At 41.0% G+C, this 12,270-nt stretch overlaps 1 protein-coding gene across 2 annotated transcripts in view; it reads right to left on the bottom strand.

Moving 5' to 3' along the window:
• pde8a (phosphodiesterase 8A) overlaps nucleotides 1-12,270 on the bottom strand; it is a 67,807-nt gene that overhangs the window by 12,529 nt on the left and 43,008 nt on the right. Inside the window, exons 5-14 of one of the 2 annotated variants that reach the window (XM_033626349.2) lie at nucleotides 12,007-12,061; nucleotides 11,636-11,724; nucleotides 10,158-10,236; nucleotides 9,629-9,769; nucleotides 8,854-8,942; nucleotides 8,646-8,697; nucleotides 8,508-8,550; nucleotides 6,260-6,337; nucleotides 6,006-6,076; nucleotides 3,429-3,593 (exon numbers count right to left, since the gene is read on the bottom strand). In XM_033626349.2, the coding sequence (XP_033482240.1) occupies nucleotides 3,429-3,593; nucleotides 6,006-6,076; nucleotides 6,260-6,337; nucleotides 8,508-8,550; nucleotides 8,646-8,697; nucleotides 8,854-8,942; nucleotides 9,629-9,769; nucleotides 10,158-10,236; nucleotides 11,636-11,724; nucleotides 12,007-12,061 (862 nt within the window). The remainder of the gene's footprint in view (nucleotides 1-3,428; nucleotides 3,594-6,005; nucleotides 6,077-6,259; nucleotides 6,338-8,507; nucleotides 8,551-8,645; nucleotides 8,698-8,853; nucleotides 8,943-9,628; nucleotides 9,770-10,157; nucleotides 10,237-11,635; nucleotides 11,725-12,006; nucleotides 12,062-12,270) is intronic. The other variant, XM_078174425.1, reaches the window with a different exon arrangement.

Here is a 12,270-nt window from a genome sequence, read left to right as displayed (position 1 = left end):
ACAGAGCTCGATTTTGTTGCTGCATTTTTCAAAGTTGCAGAAGGACATGCATTTGCACTGAGGCAAGAGTGTAACAAACAGTATAATAAATAAGAGGAAACAAAGTCATGGATGTCCCAGCTTTTCCATATTAACACTTTTATGAGTGTTCTTTCATCTGTGGCTATGACACAATATTTTGGAGGCTATGTTATGTTGACACCTCATATCATTCCCCCCACTAGCACACAGAGGGAGTGGAGGGATGAGGCAGCCAAGCTGAGCTTAATAATGAAACCAATATGCAGTTTAGAAAATGATTACCATATTTATGAACTGTAATAGTTGTGTCAGAAATGACACTGTGATAATTGATGTACACATGTCAGATAATCCACAGTAAATTATTCCATTATGACATTTGTCTTCCTCTGGGCAGTGCTGCATGCTGTGATAGTAAATGGGGCTTATCAGTGGGGTAACACTTCATCACCCAAATAATCAAACACAGCTTCTCAGTGGTTAGAAGTATAATGAGCCGACTCTTCTGGGTCTGTGATTTGAATCTGCTGTGGATAATAAACTGTACGTTAAGAACCGGTACAGTGAAGGTTGATCAAACTGTTTTTAGCCACACCAGCTATATGGTTGACCAATTGAGTATCCAGACATAAACATTTTAGGAACTATGAGATGGATTGCCATGAAGTTTTGTACGGACATTCATGGTCCCCAGAGGTTGAATAACAACAGTGATCCCCTGATGTTTCATTAGCGCCACCACAAGGCTGACATCTGTGTTTTTGAGTGAAATGTCTCAACACTGGATTGAATCAGGTACAGACATTCATGTTCCTCACGGGGTGAATTACTTTGTTGACCTTTTAACCCCTATCTCCAGCACCCTCTGACTTAAATACTTAATGTTTATGACCAAATGCCTGCAACACTACAGACATCCTCCTCGGCCTCCTCCTTTGCTCATGTTCATGTAACACACTGAACCAAGATGGTGGCCCTGGTAAACTATATTGCCAAACATCAGTATGTTAGCCTTGTCACTGTGAGCCATATACAGTCTATGCCGTGAGCATGTTAGCATGTTGACAGTAGCATGTAGCTCAAAGCACAGACTCATAGAGCTGCTAGTGGTACTGCAGTGTTATAGAGCCCTATCTTACCTCCGGTGCAAAGTGGCGCACAACGCAACTGTCATTGCTAGTTTTCAGACCGACGCAGCTGTCATTTTCATTGCCAGCGCCCACATTGTGTAAGTAGGAAATGTAATTGCGACTCTCTGTGCACCCATGTAGATCTTAAAATGAGGTGTGGTCAGGCGCATTGATAAAAAAAAAATCTTGGAGTATTTTCCGGCTATTTAAAGGGCGCATTATTCAGATAGTGAGTTGCGCCTACATAGGCAAGTTAACAACACGCGTACACTCTGCTTGACACACACACAGTGATGTGCAGATGGGATGCGGGTGGGTGAAATAATGCATAATGATGAAAATATTAATTACATTCTGTAAAATGTGAACACAGTAGGGCTGTATTTGACTTCAACTCTTCCTATTATTCAACCAATCGATTGGTTGTCGGGGAAAGAAATCTGCATGGGTTATCTCTAGGGTAACTAAGTCGGCCACAGGGCACTGAGTGCACTATAACTAGCAGCTTTGTGTGTCCACCAAAGCTATTTTTTTTCCTGTCACAGGGCTTGACAATAACACTTGCCCAGGGCAAGTAACTCTCTGTTCATCTGTTTGAGACATCCTTCCCCACGTGCTGGGCAGGTTTTGGGGGTAGCATCAGGAGCTCAGGCACAATGCATCCTTGCACAGCTGTTCTTGAACTGCCTCTATGTTCAAGACGGAAAATTCAGAAAAGCTTCTCTGTCAATACAGCATGCACTGACGAACTTATTGCTTCAATCGACCACATTTACCATCTACACTGACTAGATGTGGCAAATTTCTCTTTTAAAGGACCAAATACAACCCCTTTGCCCCTTGTGTCTCACTTTGCATCCAGATTATGCGCTGTTTAACTAGCAAAAGTGGAGTTGGACACACCCTAAATGTGGTTTGTGCCACGCACTTTAGATCATGCCCGGTCATCGTTTCAATACGGTCCTTAGTCTTGTTTAATGTTTGCAGCAATCACTGCAATAGTTTTGTTTTCATTACAGTTTATTAAGAAAAATAAATATTGTTTAAATGTGTCTCTCAAAGAATAACTGTGACAAGAAGACACAATGAAATCAAATGTAATGCTGTGCAGTATAATACTGTGTCCTCAGGCTACAGTATGTCATGAAAATGTTAAAACATGAATATAAAATATTGTGAGCATTAAGGCTTCCACTTCCCTCAAAAACAGTTTTGCTACTTGACTTGGCAGCCACACAAATGACAGGCCTACATCGCCCAGTCACTCTGATGGAAGATATACTGTACATATTTTGGGCGTTAGTGAGTCCATGGGTGTGTGTCGCAGAGTGAAATGTTTACTTCACAAGTGAAAAAGGAAGAGGAGACTGGCTCATCTTTGACCCCAGCATTGTCTCATGGTGGCGCTGCCTCTGTACACACTGGTTATTTTAAGACTTTCTCCCCAGAAAGATGACAGCTCTTCTCTTAACGGCGACTGGGTCTGCTGAGTTCAGACCCAGCACACCACACCACAACAAACACATATGCAACCAGGCACCTCATAAACCAATATGATCACACATAAACAACCGTCTGAACCCGAACTGACGCCTCATGGTTTTCTGGTTTCATCTGCCTTTATCACTTATGCAGAACAAATCTTTCTCTGGAAGGACTATGTGTATCTTCCTCTGTGTATCCAGAGAGTACATGTATAAGTAAAGCCATGCTTATTCATCTGATCCAAAGAACAGGATGTTTCCAGGCCTGTGGAATCGAGAGGAAGAGGTTCATGTGAGTGTGACTGTGTGCATGTGTGCAAAGAGAGAGAAAGAGAGAGAGAGGGGGGAGGCAGAGAGGGTGAGGCAGAGAGGGCGGGGTGGGCTTTCCTCTCCAGCCTACAGGAGCACAAAGGACAATCTAACACTTCCTCTGGGGTTGTTGCCAAGACTGCCAACTTGGCACTCTTACTTCTGTGCTTCACCACTGCTGTCTGTTAATCTCTCTCTCTGTCTCTCTCTCCCTCCCCCAAATATGAACACAAATTCTCACAAAAACAAACATCCACACACACCTGCACACTCTCTGTTTCTTTCATTTAACACAGGATAATGAGCTTTCATTGTGAATGCCTCATGGACATCATGTAGACATGCGTGTTATCACTGTGGAATTCCACAAATGCTCTGACGTGTCTTATCATATGGGAGTCGATTCACTCGTAGCGGAAGGAAGCTGTTTGGGTGTTTCAGACTTTTTGAAGGACTCTCGTGCTCTACGGGGCCTGCTGCTTACCGTCATCAGCCCCCCCACGAGGTCATTCGTATGGGGGTCTTCATCCTTGGTGCCCAACTGTGGGGAGTAGAGCTCAGTCGTCCTCAGGATCTCCAGTACCCGATCCAAGGCCTCTGCCACAGGCATAGGACTGCTTTCCTGCGCCGCGTTGATAATGTTGATTACCTGCATGACAAAATAAGTAGGTTATATTTATTTGTGAAGCACTTTTCAAAAACTAACAGCAATAAAAGCGAGTTGAAAACACATCCTGTTTAATAAAAGACCAGAATAAAAAAGGCAAATAAAAAAAGACGATTCAGGTAAAATCAAGTAAAATCAGGTTAAGTTTCAAATAGATAAGAATTAAGCTGCTTTATTCAGGTTATTCCAACGCCTCTGGGATCTGACTGGAAAGGCTCTGTGCCCTGTAGGCTTATAAGGGCCTAAAAGGTCACAAATATAGCAAGGGCCATACAATGAAGGGCCCTGAAATTCATCAATAAGACGTTAAAAATCAATCCTGAAACATACTGGGAGCCAGTGTAAAGAGACTGAAATAAGTGTGATGTGGTCAGAAGTCTTAACTCTGCTCATTCACTTTCTTGCTGAGGGTGAGGTGACATCTCTGGTCCTCTTACAGAGTGAAAAGTATGCAGAGGCTTAGAGTGGCATATAATGATGCCATGAGGCTGTTGCTCTGTGTTCCTAGGTGGCACAGTGCCAGCCAGTTATTTGTGTCCTCTAATGTACCAACGTGTCAGGCACTGTTACGAAAGTTAATGTTTAATTTTATGTGTCGACTGGATTTGTCAGAAAATAGCATTATTATGGCCTTAACCTGCCCTATGATGGGCTATCGGTTCACATCCAGGCTTCAAAATCATTGGCATGATAGCTTGCACCTCTTTTGAACAAACAGTGATGAATTACTTATATGAAAGTATATATTTCTATATTATTTTTATTTTTAATGATGTATTTTAAATGTATGTAATGGTTGTGTGTATATATGTGTGGACCATTTGAGTCCGTAATAAAGATTATTATAAGATCAATAACACTCTTTCCATTAAATACAGAGCTACAGAAGGGAGATGGTTAGCTTAGCTTAGCATAGAAACTGGAAACAGGGAAACAGTGAGCTTGGCTTTGTCCAAAAGTTGAAAAAAAATTGTTTATTTAAACCAGTATGAATATTACTTGTATAAAAATTAGGCTTCAAAAAACATATTCACTATGAATCATTCATGTGAGCTAGCCCCGACAGACAGCGCATCAGAGAGAGAGTTACAGCACTCAAGGATTACAGCACCCGGCATACCGACACAACTCTACTTTATCCAGTTGAAACAATGCTCACAACTTGGATTCATTTTTATGAAAAACCCTTTTGATTCTTTTGATCTGTGGACCCTTACAGACTAAAGATATATGAATAACTTACAGGGTAAATGAGAAATGGACACATCATTTGAGGTAGCCAACAACCCACTTTTATACATCTGAAGAACTACTATGAAAAATGGTTGGAAACCAGACCAGTTGAGACAGGCCTTTATTTGTCAAGATAAAGCCACACTGGGCTAGTAAAAGGGACTAGGCGTTTCACTGAAGTTTTACGGTGTAACGATATAGTGGAGTAATGGCATCCTGAGCAGAGAACAAAGTCATACTACCTCAGTGTGTGTTGTAATCTGAGATTCCCTGTATTTTGTTCTGGTAGACGGCCCAGCTGTGTGTGTGTGTGTGTTACTGCATTGAGTCCCTGTGTGTGTATCCCACTGGCTAGCTAGTTGTCGCTGCTCTGCACTGTGCTCATATGGCGGTTACGGATGGTTACTGCTGATAATGGTGAGGACGCACAAGAGTAATGCCTACCCTCCTGTTCCCCCCTCATTGACACCATTAGCTCTGTTGCTGTTGTTAGCACTATTTGCGCTGTTAGCACTGTAAGCTGCTAGCTGCCGGCTCAGCCACCTCCATGTCGAGAGCTGTGTACAGGCAATCCCAGCGCAGACTAAAATATTTTTAAAGTGATAAAAAAACAAGCCCAGTAGTATGACGTTCAGAAAACGTACAGAGAGATTTACAGTTTTACTTCAAAACATGAACTTGGAGGTTCTAACATTGGGCACCTATGGCGAGGTCACCAAGCATCACACACACACACACACACACACACACACACACACACACACACACACAGTAGCAGCAGTTCTATCAGTGCTTTATTCTGGAGAGGATGACGCCTACAGGGACTGACTACACAGTCAAATGATACAGCAGTGGAACTGCAGCGTGTCATATGACCCATCCCTGGGGACTTTCTCTGTTTCCGACTATCCAGGCTGCAGACTACATAAACCACTGAAACAGCAGGTCATTCTGGTCGGACATGCTTTCCTGTCTTGTGCATGAAATGTGGCATTTTATCAGCCTATCTCCTCTTGACATGGTGTGTGTGGCCTCTAGCCTCGGTACTAGCAACTGTACAAGAAGTGCTCAGAGTTCAGTCATGAGGTGCAAAGCATCAGTACAAAGTGCTAATCATATGATGGAGGCTGGGAGGGATGATGGGGAGCAAGATGAACCCACCTTGGTGATGGGAGCTTCTATAGTCATGGAGTGGATTCGGGCCATTGAGGAGTGCCGTCGCTGTGAGCTCCCTGTCAGGATGAATAAAAAAAGACATCCTTATGTTATAATTCAACAACAAATTAAGCTGCAGTTTTCTCTTTAATGAGTCTGTTTGGGTGTGTGTCCAATCAACACTTGAAACAAACAGCAAACAGAGATGGTTTCATGAGTAACGCCCAGAGTTTCCATCATCTATCTCCCTTCACTCTCACCATCGCTCCCCCGAGACGTTGTGGATCTTACGTCCAGAGAGCCTTTCCTCCGGTCTTTGTGCTTACTGGTTTGGATGTCTGGGGAGGAAAAACACCTTACATTAGCACGCACATGCAAAGAGAATTCAAGTTTCGTGACAAGGCTGACTTTTGCCACCCATTACAAAACTGTTAGCAAGAAGATGAGAAATCTAAATCAGTCCTAACAGAATTCAGCGGTCTGTTTTTGATAACTTACTGATTCTGTGGTTATTATATTATTCTCAAGTTTAGTTTTGAAGATTGAAGACAGTAAAACTATAGTAATTGGTCAAAGATAGGAACAAGTGAGAAGTAATAATTTTGTGTCATATTAAACATCATACTTATATCCAAACAAGCTACTTGAAATACTCCAGAAAACTGGGATTGTCACGTCAACCTCAAAGGTCAAAATCATTTAGTCCTTGTCCTCTGCATTTAGGACAAGGACAAGACTGGCCTTATTCCATATTTTTATCACTGTCAACAATCCCATAAAAAGATCAAAACCAACACCGTCTTAGTCCATCTCAGTACTTTCTGACCTCTACATGGCATCAGCCCATTAATTCATACTGAGGATGTCAATCTGTTTTTTTTAAATGGTAAAAAATAAATTGTTTCATTTTTATAAAAGGTTCAGTAATTTTCTAAAACAGCTGGGCGCTGTAGTTATAAGCAGATCTTTCTCACTCAGGACTAAGTAGTGTATTTGTTAAGGACTACTTTCAGATGTGGATTAATACACATTTGAGGGAGGGAGTTTGACCTCAGTATAGAGAGTGGGTTAATGAAAGAGAATACATCATTTTTGTTAATGACAGCCAACCTGCATAACTGCAGAGAATCATATTTGCTTGTCTGGGATCAGTTTTGTCTTTTACAAAAAGAGTAAACATGTCAGAGGAGCCAGAAATTGTATTTTTGAGAAACATATTTGGTTTTTTTTTGGATGTGTGTCTAATGTTTGATTATTATAATATTAATTTTTCAATGAATTAACATCCAGATAAAGGGAGTGGGCTTTTGTTATGTGCTTTGGCCATAGGGACTTCTTTACGGGTCCAGAATGGGTCACTTGCAAGGATTGGTCCTGAGCTGATGGACTTTTGAATCATTACAGGTATGAACACTGCAGAGATGATGCTTGCGCTTTTGTTTAGTCTGTGCTGTTTATGTTTAAGTGCTTATTTTTTTGTACTATTTGTAAAAAAAACAAAAAAAAAAACAAAAACGTAAATGTAATTAAAAACTAATAGTAAAAATAACAGTATATTAAGAAACAAAAGAAATGAAAAACACTCACTGTGAACAGCCAGAGAGAAGAAAAAGAGCTTTTTATGAATTTAAAACTAAACACTTTTAGCAGAGTTATCCTGTAACATACAAAGCATACTCAACCTTTAGAGCCCCTAATCAGGAGACCTAGGACACATAGGGTGTTGCATAAGAGTTACTGTGAAATATACTGTGCTGTAAGACCACGCAAAGCTTCATAAACAAACGGTGAGATTTGAAAGTCACTTCTTTTCAGTGAGCTGGTGAAACGACGCCAACACACGAGAGATATGATCCCTGCTTTGTTGGCCTGTCAGGAGCGTATCTGCTGCATTTTGAAATCAGTTGCAGCTGTGAATTGGCTTCACAGTTGATACGACAATGCAGTAAGGAACAATAGTTCAGTTTAGAGGAAATAAAAGCGTGGATAACTTTTTTCAAGGCCAACAATAGAAAGAATTTATTTCTTTCGAGGTGTTTCTCAGCCAGATAAAGCAGGACTGGACACTCTGGAAGTCCAGCATTTGAAATTTTGGTCATGATTAAAGAGAACAATGATTTTTCTTTTGGCATAGTGCAATACATTTGCTGACATATTTCCAAAGCTCATGTTCCCAAATGTGTCTAATGTACTGTTATTAACATCTAGCAGATATTTGGTCCAGTTAAAATTAGTGTAACATCTGAGTGAAACTGAAACTACCGTTTTGTTTCTTAATGGCAAACAAATGTTGGCCCTCACATCCTTAAACCTTGTGACAGATCACAAGTGACGCCATCATGGAAAGAACTTCCATCACTGATGCTGTCCATCAGAGAAAACCTGAACTACTCAAATCTGCAAGACTAAATAAGACTAAATAGCAAAATAAACCACCTGTATTGTTATTCTAATACAAAGTAGAGTTAAGACTGAGCACTCAGAGGGCATCTTCAAGATGGATCTTACCTGTCTGAGACTCTGCCTGCACACGTTCAGTCGATTTATCACTCTGCGTGGACAAGATAGAAACAGTACATTGATACCGGCCGGCCAGGAAGTCCCTTTCATTCATTATTAATCAGCAAAACTGGAAACACATCTCACCTTATTATTATCATTTAAAGGCCAGTTGATAGACACATAGTGTCTGATTTTTCTGTGAAGGACAAAAGGTAATTAGTACACCAATAAAAATAAAAGGTTACAATCATTATTCATTCATATATTATCCAGTGTAATTATTCAGTTACTGGAAGGGTAATTTACATTTAGCGAGACTGAATGAGCCGGGCCTTAACATACTGTCACTCACCCTCCCTGTCCAATTACAGGTGTGATCTTCACATTTTGCTGTATGCTGTCTCCATTCTTCTTTTTGGCATAATAAATCCCCTGCCATTCCTGGAACATAACGAGGCAGAGCCCAGACAAAGGGAATGAAACATACAGACACAAAATGTACAGACAAAGGATCCATTCATCACAACAACAATTGACACACACATTGACACAATAATAACTATCATTTGAAAAAGTCCTAAAAGTGGGTGTGGATTGGGTGTAGCATGTCTGTGTTTGTGGCGCAGGTTAGGTGGTGAGGAGGGATGGGTCGGAGCATTTCAGAGAGCAGCGAGTTGCTTTAATGGGTAGAGGGAGCGCTCCTGGAGTCCGGCGCGCTTGTTTCATGTCCCCCCACCTACAGGCTGCTGTGGCAGCTTAAAAAGACTCTTCCTGCTGTTAGCCTGTCTAGGACTGACCTTCGCTCTCTGTGTAGTAAGATTACAGCACAGCCATCAACCGCTGTTCTAATGCACATGAAACGGAGCTGCTGGATGGCCAGTGGTGCTGACTTACAGCACACATGGATGCACGAGCACGCATGCATGCACAGACACAAAGGCAGGAGAAGATATCCGCAGTGTTTACATGAGTGATCTGAGTTTGAGGCGTCAAAGATATGGATGTGTGATTATCAACAATTACAAGAAGGTGATGATTTTTTTCCCTGACGAGATTAAGTTCCTGACTCGGTAACCCACAATGAACATGAAATGTATAATGTAGATTATTTAATGAATGCACATTACCTTTCCTTTCCGTATGCAGGAATTTATTGTTTCAAGGAGATCAGGCTTATTCTTCTCACTTTTAGGCACTTCTATTATTTCCTTCCCTATTAGCTCGCCTTGTTGGTAGCCCATAATGGACTCATAGGCAGGGTTCACGTACTGCGAAGGAGAGGCAACACAGTGTTCAGGCTTGATCTGAGATGACTGTTCATAAAATCCACAATGACTTCAATCACAGTTAAAATCATGAGATACCATGAACCTTGAGAGAAGCCGACACATTTGTTGCTTATTTCGTGGAACTCAGAAACATATATTTTATGTGAAAACATAGCGTGATAACAGGCTGCAGTGCTTTGATGTTAACAAAAGGAGCAATTCAGAGGGACAGAGACCACAACTATCACTACTAATTTCTGGAATCACAAGATACGAATAGGCACTAAAAACAGCAGAGAAGGAGGGAGGCAGAAAGGGAAGGAGGACAGACAGAAAAAGAGGAACTGTTTATCAAAATAAGAAGTATTAAAGTTTACTGGAAACCCACCTGAATTACTTGATCTTCAGAAGTGATCTCTATGGCCTCTTGGCTTTGTTCAAGGGCTGTGAAAATAGCATTTCCAGCCCTTGTACAGACAAAAAAAACAACAGTATCAGAATTGTTGTTAACATATGCAACAAGCAGAGTGTCCTGCATCTATTTATAAACATTTTTAAAGAAAGAGTTATTAAAACTGGCACAAAAAAATAGAATTGTTAAAAGCAGCTCATATTTCTGATGTCTTGCTCTCAGTGTAACAGCTTTAAATAAGAGTAGGGGAGAGCCGGGTTGGTTGGCACACAGCTATTTTCTGGTCCTTTGAAGGTCAGAGAAACAAAAGTGTAACATAAAAATGTTTGCTTTCTTTACCTGCTCTCATCTACTATGATAAAACATCTGAAAGTAACTAACTTACTCTGAGAGTTAATAATGTCTAGTTAATGGACAAAGGAAACAGCGACATTTTGATATAAGATACGAAAGTATGATGATAGTGATTGTAGCTGTCACATAATTCAATCACAAAGTTGAGGCTGAGAAATGAAGTCAGTGTGAAAGTGCCAAAAACTGCAGTTCATCAAATGGCCACTTGAGGCTGGCTCCAAAACGGAGTCAACTCCCATAGACTTCCATGTTAAAGTGCCCAAGCTGAAATAAACATGTTTACAGCCTGGTACAAAAAACAGTTTTTGTCTCGACAGCTAATTCTAACATTACCGACAACTGTACGGGGGTTGAATCTTTTTTATAACTCACCAATTTACATTTTATTAAGGTCCAAAGTTATGCCTGTTTAAGGGCCGGGCTGCTGACTGACAGGCTGTCTGCAAGGCGTCACTAGCGGTCGCTACAGTCTCGGAGTCAGATCCAGTCTTGCTCCGCCACAGCTCCAGCCTCTCATACAGATATTGTCGAAAATGTCGAACATGAGGCTTCAAAATAGCAGTCCACAAACCAATGGGTGGAGTCATGGTAGCTACGTCCATTATTTATACAGTCTATGGTGCAAACCAACTGTAAAATTACCAGTCCTGACTGTAACTGTATTTTGAAAGATAAAAAACAATTTTGTTTGGTTTTAAAAAATGGGCAGAAATTCAATTAAATGTTCATGTTTTCTGGTTCTTGTTTGAAATAAATGTTCAATTCGTTTCTATTGGTTGCTTTACTTTCTTGTAACAACAGCCTTTTAGCACTGTGCCAACTGACTCTATGAAGTGTGCCAACCAACCCTCTGATGGAGCCAGTTGGCAGAAATGCAGAATGTGACTTTAATCCCAAATTTTAGAAAACACTTGTTTAAATTAAAATGTATTTATTTATTGCTAAGACCTTGACCTTTCATTTGCCGCTGGTTAGAATATTCAAACATAAATTACGACAGAGAGTGAAAAGTGCCAACCAACCCTGGTCTCCCCTACTACTGTATCGAATTAATATAAAATGAAACTACAACACTGTACACTACAAAGTACGCAACTAACCTCAGTTTGAACTGCGCCCGCACCTCTCCATGCTCCAACTGTAGCAGCTCATTATAGCAGGCCATCATATTGGCATTCTCCACATATCTCTGAGGGTCAGAGGTCAACACAGATCAATCAACTAAAATCCCATTTTCATGTCAGTGTATCCATTACAGGACATGTTAAACTGTGGTGCTGCTGATGCCTTAACAATGATTTAGGTGCAGGGAATTTAATGCACATGTCTCCTGAGCAAACAAAGAGGATTTACAATCTGTATTCCTGCCTTAGTGTTGACAGTAGAGATATAAAAAAGCACATCGAAAGAATAATACAAATACAGGCAGCAGCAGAAACACACACACACGTTAACACACAATGTCGCTCACCCTATTAAAGCCGGCATTGATCAGGGGCATCACAGAGGCTTCCTCTCTGTCTGGCCTTAAAAAGAGAACACGTTAGCACCCAAACATTGTTGAGACAAATGCTTGTTTAGAGAACATCAGGTGTTTGCTCCATATGGCCTACAGACCTCCACTGAGTCAGGCCTTTTTTTCCTGACAATACTCCTAATCATTAGCTACTTAAAAAGACAGTGAGGGAAAAGGACAAGAAAGGGCAGAAAGGGACGGGGAGGGGGGTCAGCGAGT

This window comes from Epinephelus lanceolatus, chromosome 2, assembly GCF_041903045.1.
Source record: "Epinephelus lanceolatus isolate andai-2023 chromosome 2, ASM4190304v1, whole genome shotgun sequence".
NCBI lineage: Eukaryota > Metazoa > Chordata > Actinopteri > Perciformes > Serranidae > Epinephelus > Epinephelus lanceolatus.
Note: the sequence above shows the minus strand (reverse complement) of the source record. Positions and strands in the feature narration are given on the sequence as shown.